Source organism: Parasteatoda tepidariorum, chromosome 2 (assembly GCF_982258835.1).
Source record: "Parasteatoda tepidariorum strain Cologne lab strain chromosome 2, Ptep-v5.0, whole genome shotgun sequence".
In the NCBI taxonomy this organism is placed as follows: domain Eukaryota; kingdom Metazoa; phylum Arthropoda; class Arachnida; order Araneae; family Theridiidae; genus Parasteatoda; species Parasteatoda tepidariorum.
The window spans coordinates 1,336,311-1,354,140 of NC_141756.1; the positions used below are offsets into that span (position 1 = coordinate 1,336,311).

A 17,830-nucleotide genomic window follows, 5' to 3' on the forward strand; every position below is an offset into this window, starting at 1 on the left:
TAACTTACAAAAGTATAACTTATTTCTAAGAAATTCCTTAAAAACTATCTTTGATAAGCTTTATAATTTTCTAAACGTAGAAGTAATATTATAAGAAAATTGATGTAACTCTTTCATTTCAGTTTTGAGGATTCATAAAAAATACCATCATTTCTGTCGTAAAAATAAATTATAACATTTTCGGCTAATAAGCTGAAGTGACAGTTTAAATTTATTTTTCTAATAGATCATTTCGATGGATCATTAAAAACAACAAAATAAAACAATTCTATGTTATTTTACATTTTAGTACATAGATTTGTGAGACTGCTCACTGTAATTAATATAAAGATTTATCAAAATAATCGAAATTAATTTATAAAAAAGTACGATAACGAAATTTTTGAAAGAAAAGGCATTTATTGGTTTTCATTAAAACTTGCAACATAAAGACAGATTGAGACAAGTTTACTTTACAAAATTTTATTAAATACAAAAATACAGAAAATTATGGTTATCTGGGAGATATATTCATATAGATGGCATGCTGGCTAACCCTGGGAAGTTTTCGTGTTTTTCCTCTTTATGTAATGCTAATGACGGTTAGTTTTCTTATATTTTAATTAACTATAATTACACTAATTAAAGTTTGCAGTATAGAAATTTCTACTAAAACTCTTCTCCATGAATGGCAAAAGAGGGTCAGGGAAGAGAAATTAAAATAACACATTGATTACATACTTTGTTCTAGCAAAAAATTATGACTAAAAGTTACATTATACACTTTTAATATGAATTCGAAAAATTTCTCATTATTAAATACATAAGATATTGCATAATTACTACTCTTAATATATATTTTTAGAATATTGCGAAAAAAAGTTTTAAAAAGTGTATTAATTAGGAATTACCGATTAGGGAATCAACTAAGGAATCAGGTCTGAAAACATCAAAACCAGTTTGACTGTCTGAAGTAACAAAGAGTAACTTAACTCTAAGTATTACAGCTTATTTTTATTTTTTAATTTATCGTAATGAAATTTCGTGGTGTTTATAATAATCACATTTCTCATTCTTTTTATTTCATCTGGCAATCAAACTGGTTTCAATATTTTCAATGTTGCGTTCCTAAGCATCGATTCATTATATTTTGATACCGTTTGTATTTTTCTCTCGTGAATATTAATTATGACCACTAATGTTCTTTTACTTCCCTTTTTTTTTTTTAAAGAATTTTAAAATACATGCGTGTATTTTCATATTTTTCTTCATTTGCTGATTAAAATGAAAATTTCATAATACTTTAGTGTTCTTGTGTATTTACATTAAAGCCCTAAAAACAGGGTTAAGTGCTTGTTCATGTATGGATGATGCGTGGTCTTGTGTACTAGCTTTTTTTTTTTCCTTACCGTGAAAAAACATACTATCCCAGCTATTGGAGTAATTAAAACTATTTACGGAATAAAAAAATTGGAACCTTTTAAATTTTTTTAATGTAAATGTTTTTTTAAACCTACAAATGAGTGTACGATATATTTTTTTAAAGAAAAGGAAAACGGCGGTTTTGTGATGCTTTATAGCATATTGGAAGATCTTTATGTCATTTATTCGATTTTAATTAATCTCACTTTATTCAGCAGCTAATTTTTTTAATTCTGAAACATCTTTAAAAAACAAGAAACAAAGTTTAAAAAAAGGGGAATAATGTATTTAAAAAATAAATTCCATTCTCAAAATGAATAAAAACAAGAAAATTATTACTACTAAATAAATAAAATGTATATAGAATGAACGAATTATCAGCAAATATAATTTTCATAATAAATTACAAGCTTATAACTAAAGAGAAAGCTATCGGTTTTTAAAGCGTTCCCCATATCAGTTCTTCAGAAGGACAGAGAGAGAGAAAAAGATTTTCAAAAGGGGGCAAGACCTCCCACCGAGAAGATTAGTGAACTTGGGGGTGGAAGTTGCCTTCCTCCCTTACTCAAAGGTAGAAAGTGACTTGTGTTTCAAAGGCAATATTACAAAAAGTAATAAAGATAAAAAAAATTAACCTACATTTTCGTGGATAGGAAAGATTGAAAAAATTATTAGTATTTTTTTTTAATTGATCACTCCGATTCTTGAACAAGAAAAATCGATTCAAAGTATGACAAGCCCGCCATAGACTTTACATGTTAAAAGCAGAATTGAGGAGTCTGCTTGGTGCAACACTTTTCTCCCGGCAACCACGATTCATGACCCTGATTTTCTGCTCTTTTGAGCGCGCCCCGTGTTCTTTGTTCGCCAAGCACCAGTGCCGTTCCTGGGGTGGCGAACGCCTGCATGCAAGAATAATTTTGTGCGCCCCTATATACTATGCTTAAATTTTGATGATAAGGCCAATTTTCATAATCATTTTTAGTTTGAGGTTTAAACTGAATAGTTTCCTTATAGACTAAAGTCACTTTAGTGCAAGTGTTTGATTATGAAAATGGGCGTAATAAAATAAAAGAACGAAAAAATATGACAAAAAATTTATTTTCGGCATCAAATAAAATAGACTATTAACGTACAATATAGATCATAAATAAAACACGTCCATTCGGAAATTAACAAAAAATCTAATATAACTCAAATCACTCAACTGAGTGAATTGAGTTAAAACTCTCAAACGGTGCTCAACGCAAACAAATCCGTTAACTTGAAAATGTGCAAGATCTGTCTAATACCTAAGTACCTAATTATCAAATGACAAGGTAGTTTTAGAACATAACACGTCTTGCTTTTGCAGATGCAAGCTCATGGCTCATTTCATTGCGATCGACTTCTTATATTAGTTTACTGTTTCTTCCTGTAATCAAGGTTTACAGCTTTGCTAAAATTTGATTTTTAATAATTTGCTATAATTTGATTTTTTTCGAATAGTTGAATTTGGCGCCCCTTAAATTGGGTTCCTGCGTGCGGGGCATTCGCTGCATACCCGCCAGGAACGGCACTGAATAGCACAAAGACTAACTAAAAAGAAATGGAACATGGAAGTAAAAGCTATAAAATTACAAATTGTAATTTTTCTGGCACTTGAATGCCAAGGAATAATTGCAAACTGCTAAATGCTTGTTAACTATTGTACATTGCTCCCTATAAGGTATTAATTAGAGTCACCTTAATAAACTAGTATTTTTTTAAAAAAAAAAAAATATAGTATTCCAATCCAAAAGGTTAAGAAATTTTTAAAATAATTCCTATGTGTCGTATTTTCTGAAAATTACCCACATATTCTACTTCGTAAAGAATTCATATTTTATATATTATTTTTGCTGCTTAAACGCATTATAAATTGCGGTGAACAGATGAATTTTTATTGATATTTTATACGTGAATTTTTGACAATAACGGTGATTCTGCTTTAATGTTCTTTTTATTTGAATTTCGCTTATCACCCAATCGAAGGGAAGCGATCAACGACGTTTATGTCTTGCCTTTATTTTGATCTCATTTAGATCACTAGTTGTGATTCTTAGTTTTAAATGAAGCTTATAGTGAAAATTTCTGTATTAGATTATTTTATCAAAACCAAAATGAGTTTACTGGTATGTATGTAACTGGTTTAATTAAATTATATCCAGTTAATAAATTCCTCAATCACCAAACACCCCCCATGAAAAAACTATACCTACGTGCTTGACACACGCCATTTGCCAGCTCGCATGGAACTCTGGGAAGTGAGCTAGTTAATATGAAGTGTACTTTAAACAATCTTAACTCAAGCTTAGGTACAAATAAAATGACTTCATACACCTCAATAAATACTTCACTCTCTTTAGTTGAAATAAGGAATAGTTTTTTATACCTCGTAAATACCTCATTCTCGTTTGTTGAAATAAGGTTGATTTTTTATACCTCATAAATATCTCTTTCGTTACAAGTGTAAGAAAAGCAACCTCGTATACCTTAAAAATCACCTTATCAGTCTGGTTGATTTGAAGTGAATTTAAAACAACCTCAAAATAAGCTTAGGTATAAATAAAATAACTTCATATACCTCCATAAATATCTGACTCTCTTTAGTTGAAATAACGTAAAAAATTTTATACCTCAAAAATACCTCTTTTGTTACAAGTGTCAGAAAATCAACCTGGTACATTTTGAAAATCACAAATCTGCCTGGATGATTTGAATTTGTTTTTAAACAACCTCAAAATAAGCTAAAGTATATATAAAACAACCTCGTACATCTTAATTACAACTTTTACGAGGTATAATTTTTATTGCTGTTTTCTCAGCAACCTTAAATGTACCTCAAATCAACCTTGATACCTCAAAAATACCTCAAATCAACCTTAAATATACCTTAAATTTTTGTAAGGGTCCCTCTTTCACTTCCATATTAGGAAGCATTAAATGATTATCGATGATGCGAAGAGTTACAAAGTATGTACGATTTGAGCCTTTTCACCTTTTTGTATATAATGCGGGAGCGATTGTTTTCGCGTATCTCTCTGCCACCCCCCTCTAGCTGGGAGAGAGGGTGAGACTTCTGTTTTCACCATGCTCCAGTAAATAAAGCCTGTTAAAATCTATCGGCTTATGTTTTCCACTATGTAAATTAAAAACACTATCAAAATTAACGGTGTGCTCACTGAAATGTATATCGTCGTCGTAACAAGATCCTTCCAGTACGTACTGGAAGGATCTTGTGCCTCTTTTATGGAGTATTTGGATTTCAAAATTTTTAACAGCTAATTTTTGATAGAATAAGTTTAATTTCATTTGTACTTTTAAAAAAATAAGTCTACAAGCAACATGTTAAAATGCTCCCTCCTCTTTACGGATCTGAATGATGAAATTTATACAGTCTTATCCTTTCTTAACGCATGTTTTCATTTCTTCTACCCGATTCTTTTCTGAGATTTTTTGATTCCTTAAAATATTGATTGTATAAGTAAATTAGCAATGAAAACTGATTACAGAAAAAAAGTGGAAAGAGAAATATTTACAAAGAGTAGTTCAAAGGAAAAAACAGCTGTCTGAATATGTAATTCCAAAATATGTTGCATCAGTTGTAAATTGCGTGAACACACTCTGACGTCACAAGAAAATGACGCCAAACAATACACCTGATTTCATCATCCCAGAAGGAGCAGAGGCAGCCAGAGTTGAAAAAAACTTGTGAGTTCTTTCCTCTAAAACAAAAGATTCAGTATGAGATGTTGGTTACTATACGAACGAATCGGTTTGGATAAACGGCTTTCTTGCAATAAATGAAACGTTTTACGAACTGCATGTTAAACATTGTTGTTTACATTAAAGGTCAACTTTTAGAAAGTCTCAGTTTGTGAAGAGTTGTTACAACTCTTTTATTCTACTTATGAATAAATAATTCCAGTGTATTATTTATTTGATGAAGAAAGTTATTCATAAATCATGTCTGTACCAAGACTGCTTGTAGTGACGGCAGTGCCGTTTAGTTTAGCTCGTCTACAATCTAGTTTCAATCCATACTCTAGTAATAATACGACTACAAGTTTCAAAGATTCTGATACGAACCACTCGAACTTAAAACGAATAGTTGTGAATTCAAAACAAAATGGGAAGAATGACATGGATAATAGTTGGTAGGTTGATGCTTTCTATTTTAAGCATATCTTTTCTGTCAAAATATTTACAATTATTTATAAATTTAATTACAGGAAAAAACGCAACAGAGTTCTGAAAAATAGAATATCATCACAAGTCTCTAGAGAGAAAGCTAAAATTAAAAAGGATTTATTAGAGAAGCAACTACTAGAATTGCAAATCGAGGTAAAAATGTCTAGCTTTTGAAATATTCACTGCATTTTTATAACATTCCTTAATGCTATTTATTTTCCTTAGATAATGTAACTAGCTTTAAATTTAGCCTCATTGCATTATAATGTTATATATTCTACACACAAAAAAAGGAAGCACCCTGAATAATTTTTGCTCTTCTTTAGCTACTAAGACTCAATCTTAATGGATGGCCCAACCTGATTCCTTAGTGCAGACGATATTTTAAGTAACAAACCCAGACACAGAAACCCCTTAATGTTAGCCAAACTTTTTACATATTTCGCCATACCTTGAGAACTTTTCATGCAAATAAAAAAAAAAAAAAACAGGGCACTATTATGAAATTCATAGGTAATTCCATTGAAAAAAAAGATTTTAGCAATTTTTTACTTTACATTTATTTAATACACTACAAATATTTATGTAACACGATACAAATTTAAACATTCTAAAGAATGTAATTGTCGATATCAAAATACAAAATTGAAACGTAATCGGCCGAATAGTTCTCGAGCAATTGAATTTTAAAAAAGTCAATGTAATTGTATTATAAATTTGAATATTATCATTGTATGATGCATTTGGATATAATCGAAGGATATATGCATTTAGACAAGAGCAGTTTTTATTAAGAATGCGTGTTGCATAAGTTGTAATGTAGGTCATCATATTCTCCATTATTGAAATTATTATTTTTGTTAACTAAGAAATGTCACAGGTGCAGTCATTGCTTCTGTCAAAGATCTATATACTGTATATCATTCGGATTGGTATTTCTTGACAAACTCCTTTTTACCAAAGGTTATGTTTTATGAAAGTGATATTTTCACTCTGGCTACTTAAGTGAAGGTTGAATTGCCATCTCTTGTAATATGATGTCTAACTCATATTCTTCAATTTTTGTGAAGTATTGTTTCTGCACTTTTAATTTTTAATAAATTTTCATTTGATAAAATATTTTAATTTATATTAAATAAATTATTTCTCCTTTCAGGTTTTAAATTTTTTAATGATTGATAAATTAATAATGATTTAAGAATAAAGACAGTCAGTTTAAATGTGTTGTTTTCAAATGTAGTCAAACATCCTTTATTCAAACTTCTATAACAAGATTAACTTTGATAATTTTTGATCCTCAGCAAAGCTAATTGCTATGAAAAATTTTTTTGAATGTGTACAATTGTATCTTCTTAGTTTTATATTCTTAAAGGTTTCTTGTTTTTACTCAAACTTCATAGCTGTTTGCTTGTCTTTTGTTAGGACCTTTTATAAAACAGAGGTTTTTGAAGTTAAAATATCTATTTTCGGTAAAAGGACGAAGAAAGCTATCACTGCTGAATTTATTACTTATCTAAGCATTCTCACAAAAATTTTGGAAGAAAGAAATGTACAATAATTATTTGTACCTATTTTCATTTAGAATAACATATTTTATTGAATTTTCAATTAGGATTGAATTTTAAATAACTCAGAGTTACTGAGATTTTCCTATTTTGTTTAATCCTCTGCCTTTTAGTAAATTAGGTTTGTTTTTCTCTTTAATTATGAAAATAATTGGCTTACATGAAGATGATTTTATTTCTGTTAGCAAATGAAAATTCGTTTGCTTAATAACGAATTGGAGGTGCGACAATCGAAACTAGAAGAGGAGAATGCCATTCTCAAAGAAAGAATGTTGATAGGAGGAATGGAAGAGGCCCTCAATCATGCTTTGTTTGTTAACACTTCTCTGAAGAAGAAGTGGGTTCTGTCCGTCCTCATCGCTCTTTTGGGAGAGTTTATGAACAGGTATTTTAAATCTGAAATTTCAATTTTTTAAGCATATTTCTTTTAATTAACTGCTACACTTACTGGTGTAAAAATATGATATTTCTATTCAATTCTTCATGAAATTTTATTTAACCTGTTCATTTTATACTTTATAAGAATCTTTATAGTCACAGTTGGTAACTTTCTAGAGATTATATGCTTTCTTATAAAAAATGACTTCTATTAATTTGTTAGGGATTAGAGTAAATTGTTCAATCATTTGCTGACAAATATGTCAAACTTTTCACTTGGGAAATGATGTAGTTTGAAATTTCAAGAAATAAAAAAAGGATAAACCTGTTTCTGCTGATGTGTCAAAAATGTAAAATAGGTTATGTCTATATAGAATCAACATTATAGCCGAATATTTTTCTTATATTTGATGAGGTAAAATAAACCCGCTTGTAAAAAATCTTTTCTAATGCATAAGATAAGCATTTTAATGAATTATTTAACTATTAAATGAATTACTTATGTTTATTAAATTTATCATATGCATTGTTTTTCATTTTTTTTTAAAAATGATTTTATGCTTGTTTATATGTACATATTTTCATGTTTTTTTTCTTAATGAAACTTATTAAAAAAATGAAAAAATGGGGGACAGAAAAATATTCACTCTAAAGTGGTACTTCAAACCACTTAATGTGCTTCTTTATTTTTTTCCCTTTTTTTTAAGAAAAGAAAAAAAAAATCTTTGTGCAATCTCAAATTATACCGAATCTGTAGTGATGAAAAAACAAAGGCAACTGTGGTTTTTGAACTGGGGGACGTACCGCTGATCTGATTTTTTGTATTAGGAATGCTCTAGAAAAACTTTTTGAACAAAACATCAAACTATTCCAACTTTTTATAGATTTTAAGCAAACGTATAATTGTATAGAGAGAAACTGTGCCGTATCTTGAATGATTTTGAAATACGAAAAAAATAATAAGACTTGTTAAAATAACTTTGTTAACCACCTAAGCTAAAGTACAATACTGGTTGACGTATTGTCTACAACACTTTTTAACTTTTATTTTGAACACATAATAAGAAAAATTTATTTCTAAAAGAGAGGGTGCAATAAACCGATCCTTGCAAAATTTGCAAATGATGTAGACTTGATGTGTAGAACGGAAAAATATCTAGTTGAAAGCTATAAGAATTTAGAAAAGAAGGCAAAGGGAAAAAACTAAATATATTGTCATGATCAGAGAAAGCCGAAGTTCAATAAATACTGAACTTAGTTTTGAAAAGGTGGTAGAAGGATTCAATTATCGCTAAAAAAATGATTTAAACCCAGAGATAAAGACTAGACTGACTGCTGGTAATAGGTTTTTAATGCTTAAATTGTTTGAATCCTTTTTTACTCTCAAGAAAGTTAAAACTAAAATTATTTATAACAATAATTAGACCCATTGTCATGCAGCAAGAAAGTTGTACTACCGTTCAAAATGAGAAATCAATACTTATTACTTTTGAGAGAGACATTCCTAAGAAAATATACTAACCAATCAAAGAGGAAAACTTTTGGAGAGTTCAGTAAACTCTATAAAGAAAAGATATGGTGAATATGATAAAAAGAATGGAATATCTTAAACATTTGGAGTGATGAAAGAACTGCAAAGAAAATCTAGAGATGAAGAGGAAAAGATGCAAATCAAAAATTCAAAGATAAAGGATAAGAAAAAGTAAAACTTTGTGATAAAGGAGACCAAGATCCTTCATGGACTGTAGAGCAAAAGAGTAAGTCAGTATTAATACATAATATCAGGATCTATAGAAGAAAAAAAAAAGTGAATTGTTTTAGAAGTTACATAAATGCAATTACATAAATTAATTTAAAATTATTGAAAAAAATAAGTAAAAATAACAAAAGCATTGTATTTTGCTAAGAGTTTTTCTAGTTCTTTAATAATACTAAATTTGTTAGTTTAAGCTACATAGTATAATGTGTTAAATAATGTTTTCATATATTGTGACACTGAATCTTTAATTTTTGAAACATGTTTGATTTCAGTTTTCAACAATGTTTAAAAATTTGTGTTTAATACAAATTTTCAGAATTTAAAAGTTGCATTTTTCTTTTAGTTTGCGGATTCCAAATTTCCTCAGCTTATTGATGTTGAAAATTCAACACATTGTAATGAAAAGCAGCAGACAAATCACTACTCCTATTGCTTCCCTGAGGTAGCTGTAAAAGTAAGAATTATAGTATTTTTCATGAGTCTATAGAATATTAATATCTTCGCCATCTAATTATGCTGGGAAGTAGGACTGGGCGATATAAGAAATTTTATATTGTGATGCATCGTCAGTTTTGCATCGCGATATGGCGATGTATCGCGATAGTTTTTTTTAAATTTCATTTACTGGTAAGGCACAGAAAGTTGGATTTCTATCAAAACTTCATACTCAGATTGATTCAAATCAATTTATGAATTTGAAGATATATATGTTTTGCTTAAGAAAGATATTAATGTTATATTTTCTAAAAATGATCACACAAATAATGAAAGATTTCTTAGTTTAAAAATAAATGATAAGAAAATAAATAAAATAGAAATTTATCAATATATTTACCTAACAATATAGAAAGAAAATTTAAAAAATAAGTTTGTTAAAAATTATTTGTATGCTTAAATCAAAGTGCTAGATAAATTTAAAAAAAAAAAAAAAAACGCTTTTAAAACAACACTATTTTTTATCATTATTATTTCACATAAATAATTAAGTTAAATTGAATAATTATCGAATTCTGAATGAAAAAACAAAGTAATAATAAAAATAAAAACAAAAGAATTATGATATTCAATAGTATATTAAACTGACAATATTGAAAGAAAATTAAAAAACACGATTATACTCTTTAATAAAATGAAGTGCTAAATTATTAAAAGAAAGAAGTCTCAAACCTTACTAATTTTTTGGAATAAACAAAGTTGATTGACTTATGTCCAAATCCAAAAGAGGAAAAATATGTTTTGTTATAATTTTATTTATAAAAATAAAAACAACTAAAGATTTATAAATTTAAAATCAGTAATAAAAACGCATTAAATTATTAGAAGTTTTATCCAAAAAGTTTTTCATAATTTAAAATAAAGTAAAAAATAGCCTAACAAATTTAATTACTTTGTAATTTAATTCTTTATGGGCACCTTAAACTAGATTTCCGATTGTAATAAATTCAATAATGTAAAAAAATTACTTAAACATATAATATCAAAATTAATTTTCACATTTAAAAATATAAAAAAAAGTTTTGTTTTAAAAAAAAATTTACCTAATTAAGAAACACTTCTCTATATATTCTTTTCAATAATAGATTACATTCATAACTAGGTAATGACGGCGATCACAAAGTCAGTCCCACTGAAAATAATTTACAAGAAACGATATCAAGTCACGACAAAGAAAAAGAAATAAACGATGAGGCGTGAAAACAAACATGCAAGATCGTGATATATATTCTCAAAATTATGGTCGAGATTCTACCAATCATCAATCAGGGCCATTTCAACATAACGAAACGAACATTGTCTTCCACAACGCGAGTCGGTATCAGTTGCAAGAAGATCCTTTCGCATCTTATATCGATACCGTTTTGCGCTAGTTGTCTTTAGTCTACGGCTTAAATCAGATTTCTGATCCATCAAAAATCCGATGCATCAGATTTCTGATGCATCGCCTGAAACGAAAGTTGCTGTATTGGCTTGCTGATATATGTGTTAAATCGATATGTCACTATACATCGATTTATAGCCCTGTCCTACTGGGAAGACGTGAGTGGGTCGTTTTACGATCCCAAGTTCTGATTTTTAAAAAACTAGACACCTGTTCATCCCTTTTTATTAATTTTCCATCCTTATCTCTCTTTTGTTAATAATTAAAGGGATTTCTTGCATTTTTCCTCCCCCAATAGACATTTTATCAGTTACTTGTGTCATGTAATGACCCCACATGTCTTTCAGTTCTATAAATTTTATTTCTCTTGGCTACCAAATTCTGTGCATTATTTTCCGTTTCAAATTAAAGTGATTTCTCCTTGTTTACAATGTTTGTAAAACTGTTGCCACAATTAACTACTACCTTTGCTTGCTAAAAGTACGCTAACTGTGTATAAAAATTGACGAGGTTACCTAACTGTGTACGTAAATCAAAGACCTTGATATTTCACTTATTGGTAATCAATGCCAGAAAACATGCTGTTAATCCACATTTGAATCATGAACTACAAATTCAAATATTAAATATTTTTAGCCTCGATTTACCAAAATAGAAATTAACAACTTCCTCAAAAAGGAAGTTTTGCTAAAGAAATTGAGAAGTGCTGCAACTAACGATTTGTGGACTACGGAGTTAGCAAGCAAAAATTAAAATATAATTTTGCTATTATAGGTTTGATACTAAATTGCTAATAAAGAAATAAAAAATTAAATGAAAAATAATTAAATAAAAAAAGCAATTGACGATAATTTTAATTCTGAGATCCAAAACATTTAAATGTGCGATGACTTTCGTGGGTAACATTTTTGTTACTATTTGATTAAAAAATTAACTTTTGCTTTGTTTTTAAAATATTCCGTGCAGCTTTGCTAAGAATAGATTATACATCTTATTATGAAATACCCATTGTGAAATATTCATTTTAATTATTGAATTTTTATTTCTTACTTCAATATAAGTTATAAGTGAGTGAGCACTTTTTGGAGCCACTGTAATTATTAAAAATTATTGATGAATAATCACCTGAAACGGTTTTCTTTTCCTTAATGAAAATATATTAAACAATACTTATCCAAGGTTTTATTGTTTATTCTGATTTTGTCATTTTGTAGGTACACTTTGAGCAAATACTAGTACTTAAAGTGACACATTAAATTCAATAAAAACAATTAAAATTATTCAATAAAAACAATATATTCTGCAAGCTGAACATATTATTTTCTCCATGTCTTAATTTTTTAAAAATTAATGTTGTACCAGAACATTAAAAAATAATTTTAAAAAAAATAAATTTTTTTTCAAGATATGTTTAAAAAAATGACATTTTGAATAAGATATTTTATAATGCAGACACTTTTCTTGTACACATCCTACACTTTATAAGAAAAAAGGAAAAAAACGCAAACCTGGAAATTTTAAGATTTTTACCTGAAAAACCTGGGAAAATTAGGGAAATTTGAAATCTGTTTTGAGTGGCCACCCTGTTCTTTTCTATGCATGCACATTCCTTTTATGCAAGACTAAGAGCTAAGAGCAAGTCTTCTATAATATAAATCTATAAAAGTTTTGGTTTTATTTTTCAGAAACTTTTATGTTGTCAAAAATCTTCAAAAGCGGGGAAAAGAAGAGGTATAAAAAGCTTTTAAAAACAGAACAAGACAGTATTGACTGATGGGTGCTTTGTAAAATTTAAAACAAAGAATACTGTACAGGGTTTTTGTAGCTATTCTAAGATTGTGAGTTCAAAAATTGATTAGCTTGTTTTAAAGCAAAAGTTGTCAGTTTTCACAAAATGAACAGTCAGGCGGAATTTTTTTTTTCTTTCCAGTTCATCTCTACACATAATTTTGGCTTAGTTTTAACGAGTTCCAGGATTTAATGTATCTTGGTCTATATAATCTAGCTATTAATGAGTTTGACAAGGTGCACAAATTCTGTTCATCTTTAGTACCAAAAAAAATTGATGCTAGTGCCCAATATTTCAGTAAAATTAAACAAAGTTGTATTATTTTCTATTGCATTACTAGTCCTTGCTATTCCATAACTAGTCCATAAAAATAGTCCTTGCTAATAAAAAAATTTGCCTGTATGTATATTTATATATATGTGTATGGTAGTTTTTTTTTTTAAACTTGTGGATTGTACAGAATGCTTTTACTGTAACTTGTACTGCTGTTTCTACAATACAATGACCTCTTACTTATGCACCACCTCTTTTATGCACATTTATATGACGGTTTTCAAAGGTCCCTGCTCATTATATGGAAAAATAATTATCATTCATTTATGCATTGCTCTGAAAATATTTCAATTCTGCCCCGAAATTTGTCTTAAAATAGCCAAAAGATTTTAATTTTTATCCTTTAAATGGTAAAAAAAAAAATCAATTTTTTTTTTTAGAAAAAAGTTTTTAGGTTAAAAAATCCAACAAATAAACAATTTTGTTACAGATGAAATGAAATATGTTGCTGGATCCTGTGTTCATTTTCCTTCCTCTTATGAATTTTTCACCTTCTTTTGTTTCTAGGGAGACATTTTTTTCTATAATTTTGAATAGGATGTCTGTTACACCACCCACATTGAAAACCCATCCATCTTTAAGAAAAGAAACTTTGCTCAAGACTCCCAGGAATTTGACTTTAGTCACTTCCTTGCAGTCAGATATTGGGCAAATGGATCTTTTTAGTGACCACAGTATGATAACCAAAGACTTTCTTTACACTTGCTTTAAAAATTTATCATGCACCGTTTCTCTCCATCACCAATGAAACTTTAGCTTTTGGTAAAGGACTGTTAAGTTATGGCGAACTTAAAGCGATTACTATTATTTAGTTTAACATTAGAGAAGTTCTAGGGGTTTGAATCCTGAACAAGGCATTGATGTTCTTTCATACTATTTCTCCTTGCTGTCCGTTGACTCATCTAATATGGAAGAAAAGTATATATTTAGAAATAATTTTATTCTAATATGTTTAGAATCAATTTTATCTCATTGCAATTAAAGAGTCATTTGAGAACTTTGAATGGACTTTTCACTCATGCAATTCTTTTCTTTTATCAAAAGTGAGAGTTGCTATTCAAACAGGATTTCCTACAACAATAACAGATTTTAAATTATTTTATAAAATCTTACTTTTGTCCTAAAGTAGCCAAAACGTTCTGGAGGATTCATCTGCAACGTTTTCTATGTATATAATTTTAATTGGAATGCATATGATATACATTTACTGTGTATCTACAAAGTAATCTTTCTGTGTTAAAGGAAAAACATATCTTCAGGTATTTCTTATAAAATATATTCTTTCAGTATTATGTGTACGAAGTTCAGGATGTTCGAAGTAAAATTCAGCAATTATGAAAATTGCTCATTTTTGAAAAAACATCTTTAAAAAATGAAGAAAGCTTATGGGCATTTTTGTTCATTTAGCATTCTTTACTTTAATAATGATGGAGAATTTATTTTTAATTTTGAATAAGGATTTAAATTCAACACAAAATAATTATTTTAAAATATTACTTCTGTAGATAGTCAAATCACTCTGTGTATATATACCATAATAATTTTTGATAAATTATCTCTCTGAGTCATAAAGCATCCAACTTTTGCTGTAACCTAGAAATATTTAATAATAAATACGGATTTAATATAAGGATAATTTAGTATTTAACTTAATAATTCCCCCACAGATTGTCAAATTATGATGTATTAGCATTAATAATTTCTAAAATTTTATTCATTTTGAATCATAGATCCTCAAACATTTGCTGTAACCTATTAATATTTTTTTTTTTTGTTATAATGTTTAAAAAAAATTTTGTTATAAAGATTAAAAATTAAAGATTTTGTTATAAAGATTAAAAAACTCTTAATTATAACAAATAGTGATTTGATTTGTTTTAAATTTAAAATGTTTTTTTTTTTTAAACTCTATTTTTATATGGATATTTCTTTAACATTTCTTCCCTTCAAAATGTACAGCTGAACTTTATATTTGCTAGTGCTCTTTAAAATATTATCTACTGAATTTGTATTGAAATCACTACTTGGAATTAGAGTGTTAAATTCAGATATGTTTTTACTGATGTAAGCCATGTAAAATGAAACTATGACATTGAAACTTCAAACTTATTTGTAAAATCAAGTTCTTTTTAAAATTCACGAAATTCTAATGAATATAATATGTATTAAACAAGTAGAAATTGAAAAAATGTAGTCAGTGCAGTACAAAGGAATATTAACTGAAAGAACTCTTCCATTGTTGGTTCCTTCACATGTCTCTATTGATTAAGAAAATAATTTAAAAAATGTTTAAAAATTTATAATGTAAAGTAATGTAATCTACATTTCACAAATTAAATTTTCATCTTTTTGCACAAAATTATTGTAATTATTTGACCTAACTGTGCATAAAGATTCTGTTTTGTTTTTTTATTATTTAATTTAATTTTTCATTTATTAATGCAATTGGTTTTATGACCAAAGACTGTAATACGATTTTTGACCAAGTTTTGTTATTTTCAGTTACCTGAAAAAGAGTCTCTGTGTTTAGAAAATGAAATGGATTTCAACTTAATGGAAAACATGATATTTGGAGAGGGATTTGATTTTTACGACCCATATTCTGTGAAGCAAATGAAAAGTCAGTTTTCTGAGACGAAGGAAACTTTTCATTCAGAAGATAATGTCCCAGAATGGACCTTTGAAGATTTATATGATGACATAGAAAATACTTCCTTATGCTCAATTTAATTTGTTTTACGATACGAACCAAAATAATTTATTTGTTAAATGCTGTGCATTTTTTTTTTATGAATGTAACATTTTTCCAATTGGGGGAAAAAAGCATTGTATATAAAAATATGTTGATGTTATTTATTTATTTTAGTAAACTAATACTATATCTATTACCAGTTTTTATCTTTTATTCTTGTGTACATAAATAAATGAAAAGTTATAATAATTTGTTAAATTTTCTGAAAAGAAAAAGTTTTTTATTAAACTTGTAATTTGATTACTGATTGTGTTGCTCTATCTGAAAATTGAAATATTTCACACTTTTTTTCGTATGAAATATATCTGGTTTTTAGTGAAGTAACTGGCAATTTTTTTTTTCATTATAAATTATAATCAAGTTAGGTGCTCTTACAATTATTTTCTTTTGACTAATAAGCAGGTATAAACATAAACAAGCAATTGGAGCTGCCCACAGCTAAAAAATTACTTTACATATTAAAGAATACTAAACTAAATTGAACTACTTAAAAATAAAAACATAGATATTGTTACGAAATAATGCTTACTAAGTTTATAAAATTAAATTAACACTTTTTATAATCCTGTTATCTAAGACACTAAATTATTACTAATGTGTTACTAATTTCTTTTAGCTTTATAACGATATTTTCACTTCGAAAACATTAATTATTTAGCTCGCATTACGTTCATCACTTTACAAATGTAAAATTCTTGATTGGTTTGCTTGTACTATTTATTTAACATCTATCACTTTGTTCTTATATTTAGGATTTATAAAGCATTTCTTATAAATTAATTGCATCTTCATTTAATAATTATCATACATTTCGCCTAACTGAATATACAGCTTTAAATTTGGTTGCATTTATTTTTATTCAGTAATCAAATCTGAATTAAAATTTTACATGTTGTTGTGGTAATATTTAATTTTTAAAAATCTTCCTGCTTGGGTATATAGTAAATTATATATTCTTAAAAGGTTTGCCAAGTTTTTGAATGTATTCTATGTTCTTTTTTTTTTTTTGCAACATATTTTAAATATTTATTATGTCCTGTTGCCACCAATCTCCCTCAGCCACTAATTTTTAAGGAGTATGAAGTAAAAATATAAGTGAAGGGTGAAATATCAACTTGATAAAAATTCTCAAATTGTTTAAATTTAAAATTAAACAATTATTAATTAATTAAAAGATGAAGGGACTATAATGTCAATGTGTTGCAAGAAACTGTCCATAAATTTCAATAACTATATAATTTTAAACTGGGTATATATTTCAATAAAGTTTCAATTTCACAGCGAAAAGTAAAGCAGGGCTGATTGTGCTCTTTAAAAAATCCGGATTTTTTGCTAACAGTGATCCGGAAGTTTCCGGAGATCAAAGGTCCAGACGTTTCAAAAAAATTATTGATCACAGAAGTTTCCGGAAATCAAATTTTCAAAGGTGGAACTTAAAAACACAGTTTATTTTATTTGTTTGTAAGGAAGATCCAGTGAGATACTTAATAAGCTTATATTCATGATTAATATTCATTTTTTATCAGTAAATAGTTATTATAGTCATTAACTCAAGAAAGAAAGACATATTTGTAAATTTTAATTACTTCCCCAGGTCATCATAGGTATGTGTAAAATTTTAAATATATTTTAAGTAAACTAAGAAATGTTGAGAAAAAAGAAAAAAACATTGTTTAAATTTATTTCAATTTAAACTGTTTTTGTTTTTTTTTAACTTAAGAAATTTTTCGGAATTTTGACTTTGGCTCACAATCAATCCTGG

General features: G+C 27.6%; 1 protein-coding gene across 1 annotated transcript; it reads left to right on the top strand.

Annotated features, from left to right (window-relative positions):
* The first annotated feature begins 4,522 nt into the window (after positions 1-4,522).
* On the top strand, positions 4,523-16,202 carry LOC107454317 (uncharacterized). The gene is made up of 5 exons (XM_016071474.4): positions 4,523-5,579; positions 5,655-5,766; positions 7,364-7,563; positions 9,659-9,769; positions 15,819-16,202. The coding sequence occupies exons 1-4, from the start codon at positions 5,389-5,391 to the stop codon at positions 9,759-9,761; spliced, it is 606 nt and encodes a 201-aa protein (XP_015926960.2). The 5' UTR covers positions 4,523-5,388; the 3' UTR covers positions 9,762-9,769; positions 15,819-16,202.
* Positions 16,203-17,830: the final 1,628 nt, after the last annotated feature.